Here is a 3,812-nt window from a genome sequence, read left to right on the forward strand (position 1 = left end):
TTTTCGTAACCCGAAAAAACATTCGTAACCCGAAACAATAATTCCCTGTGGGATTTTTTCGTATCCCGAAAATTTCGTAACCTGGGTATTTCGTATCCCGAGGTACCACTGTATTCCAAGAGGTGGATAATCTCTTGTTAAAAAAAGGGCATCAAACTGGTTCTGACCATCCATTATTGCTGAAGTTTCTTCTCTCGGTACTTCCTTGTCACCCATAAGGATGGGGCACTTGACTGAATCTATTTGCTTATTCCTCAACCCAAATTGCACACTTCCACCCCCACCCCCGTTCTTCCTGCTGGTGTTGTTAATCTGTTTCAACAACCCAGATCCTCCTTTCCTTTCCACACCTCCATCAGAAGATGACGACAACAACAACAACAAAACCATCACATGGCCAGTAATAGTCTTCACCACAGCCTTTTGCAGGATCTGGAGAGTAATAATAAATCTCTTGAGCGAGAGGCACTGGATGACACAAGGCCAGGTTTTATGGCTCAAAATATTATTATTATTATTATTATTATTATTATTAACCTTTATTTATAAAGCGCTGTAAATTTACACAGCGCTATATGTACAATCTTTTTAATTGGACGGTTCCCTGCCCTAAGGCTTACAATCTAAAAAGACATGGCACAAGAAGAGAAAGGGAAGGGGTTGAGGGCCAACAGTTCTTCTCTACCTCCGAGGCCTGGATCAGGGGAGATGGACTGGAGGGAGGACATAGCAATACAGGAAATGATTCAGTAAAACAGGCAACAAAGGAACATCAAACAGCAAAAATAGAGGACGTTTTGTAGTTCTTCCCGGATCACCAGACATAAGGCTCTCCAGGAAAAGGAGGACCTTTGGCCACCATGCCTAGGGCTGGTCATCATTCCACAGTTGGGGTGAGATGGCAATTTTTGTTCTCTATAATCAGTATCTAGTTCCCTTAAATGAATAATAGAAAGAGGCCCAAAAAGGGTGAATTTAACCATAGTAAAAGTTTACCAAAGTAGGAATTTTAACAAGATAGGTAAAAAGGTTGGCGTGACATATTTTGAAGGATAAATGCTGGTGCAGGATGTCTACTTTGAGTCAGAATAATGTATGTTGATAAAGGATTTGCCTGCATGGAATGTGTAGTAGATTACTGAGTGCAAGGCCAGGGTTGATGTGTGATATTTGGTGAGAGGCCTTTGATAAGAGAAAAGCTTGGAATGTGGCATACAGGGACGTAGCTTGGATTTTAGGAAGGGAGGGGGTCCAGACTAAGTGCCACCATTATAATGGGGCTTGGGTGCGGCGGCACAGCAGCACACACCATTCATTTTTCTAATGGAAGGGGGGGGTCTGGACACCAAGACCCCCCCCTCCTTGGCTACGTCCTTGTGGCATAGGTTCCTAATGCATAAGTAATGAGATTTTGATGTATTCAGAATTCTTTGTCCTGATTGAATGAATTTTTGTATGTTTAAAACCGTTTACATCCAACAGAATTTTGTCACAGAAAGTTGTTGTTAAGATGTCTATAAAAAGGAGGACTTTACTTTGATTCTTTATCTTAGGGGTTAATTAGGATCCAGATCCTAAACTGAAATCTTGCTAGCAAAATAAATTGTTTTCTTTACTAAACCAGGTCTTCTTTGCTTGTTTGCTGTTCTGTTCAAGAACCCATCATTTAAATTGGTTTATTAATATTGATTTCTGTAACAGGGGTGCCACAGGCAAGAAAGCCCTTTCTCATGTTGTTCCATAATGCCCTCAGTGATGGGATACAGTGGAAAAATCCCTCTGGACCTTAGTCCTCAGATGAATATCTACAGAGAGGGGTTTCCTCAAGTTTTGCACTCACAAGCCATTTATGGGGTTGAAAAGTCATCACACACACCTTGAATTCAGACCAGAGGTTTACTGGCATCCAATGCAATTACTTTACAACCAGTGTTGTACGTTACAACATATATAACATAACTTTTATGTAGCTGTTGCCTTTTGCATTAGTTGATGCTTTTGAGTCCTCTGCTTAACTGGAATTTCCTCCTAAGGGAGGTCAGGCCAGCTCCATCCCTTCTGAATTTCCAGCAGGCAGTTAAGACAGTTATTTCTCCTGGCCTTCAGTCTTTAAAATTAGAAGTGGTGCTATATTGGGGGGAAATGTGGACGACTGGTTTGAAAGGCTTATTATCCTATAATATGAGAGAAGAAATTTGTAAGATGTTCTGTCAATGGTATTTGGCCCCAGCAAGATTATCTAAGCAATATAAAGGCGCTAAAAATAAATGCTGGATATGTGGGGCACTAGAAGGGACTTTTTATCACATGTCGCAGTCTTGTGATAAAGCAAAAAAACAAAAATAAAACATGACTGGAGACAGATACAAGAATTAATGTAACCTATTTTTAAATGTAAACTTGATTTTAGACAACAGTTGTTTTACTGGTATATCAAAAAAGAAATTTAAAGATATAAATTTCAAAGTGATGCAGTATATGGTTGTTGAGACAAGACTGTTGTATGCCCAGAATTGTGAAACAGACTTTTTGCCTACAGGATAGGATTAAGTTATCAAAGTATTAGATTTGGCAGAAATTGATAAATTGGCACTGCTGATTAAAGAAAAATCGTTTGATAACTAAAAGACTGGGAAATATTTTTACCTATATGAAGAAGAAACAAGGGAAGACTTTAGTTGCAGGTTTTGAGGCTTGAAGCAATTGTATTCAGATTTTTAGGCCAGAAATGAAATAACAATGTGTTAATATTATTGAGAAATTTAAGATATTGAGCATTTATATTTCTAAGCTTGGCAAGTGGGAAATCAGTTTTAATTGGTGTCAAATGTGCGAATTGGAGTTTACATTGATATGTGGGTGGTATGAGATGTAGTTTTAAGGGGGAAGGGGAAGGACAGGGCAAACTGGGAGAGGTGGGAAGCAGTTTATTTTGATTTAGGGATATATTGTTGATCAGAATATGATATGTTTTTGTGTGCATTTGAGTGTTTGTGTTGTGTATGATATATGTTTTAAAACCTAATAAAATTAATTAAAAATTAGAGTGGTGCTGTGGCCGTTTTAATTGTCTGTGGCTTTAAATAAATTTTAAGGGTTGGGTCTTGCCTTTTTAAAAGGTTTTCATTTATCTGTTTAATGTTGTAAATGTTTTTATTAATTGTACATCACCTCAGGAGCTCTGTTGCATTGATATTCAGTACTACATTCAATGAGTAAGATCTTCAAGGGTAGTCCAGATTACCAGTAGATGAACTATAATTATTATTCTGTTTATTACTTTTGTAGGAGAGGCTGCAGCTGCTGAACCAGTTGAAACTGGCCTTAAGCCCTCCCTGCAGTGTAGCCCACCTGGGCCTCAAGTCGCCAAAATGGGTCCAAGTGCATTCCGCAGCCACTCAGCTGCTCCTTTAAGGGTAGTGCCCTCCCAGTGAGCCCAGGCCAGTTGTGCAGCTGCAAGACCCAAGAGCCACCAGATCCCAGAGTTTATGGTGCTGGCCTTCCTCTAGTCTGTTATAGCATCCATTACAGGGTCTGTCACCTGCATAGCACCACCCAAGTGCAATGCCAGAGAAAAGCAGAACTGAATGTTTCTAGCATACTGATGACACCCAGCCCCCAAACCCTTACTGACTCCAACAGGAGCTTCAGATAGGCATTAAACAGCATGTGGATTGAAATGGAAACCCAAGGCACCCAACAGATAGAACACCAGACTCCATGGGCCCATTCACATTACAAAAAAAATCGGTTCTGAAACCGATTCAATCACATGAAGTTCCTACTCACCCCGAATCTCACACAAGCGAATC

The 3,812-nt window shown here is 39.8% G+C and overlaps 1 protein-coding gene across 1 annotated transcript in view; it reads left to right on the forward strand.

Moving 5' to 3' along the window:
• The first annotated feature begins 660 nt into the window (after positions 1–660).
• LOC121924213 (sperm-associated antigen 17-like) overlaps positions 661–3,812 on the forward strand; it is a 16,870-nt gene continuing 13,718 nt past the window's right edge. Inside the window, exon 1 of the mRNA XM_042455412.1 lies at positions 661–893. Within this exon, the coding sequence (XP_042311346.1) occupies positions 861–893 (33 nt within the window). The 5' untranslated portion in view covers positions 661–860. The remainder of the gene's footprint in view (positions 894–3,812) is intronic.

The sequence above is a fragment of the Sceloporus undulatus genome, chromosome 2, assembly GCF_019175285.1.
Source record: "Sceloporus undulatus isolate JIND9_A2432 ecotype Alabama chromosome 2, SceUnd_v1.1, whole genome shotgun sequence".
In the NCBI taxonomy this organism is placed as follows: Eukaryota; Metazoa; Chordata; class Lepidosauria; order Squamata; family Phrynosomatidae; genus Sceloporus; species Sceloporus undulatus.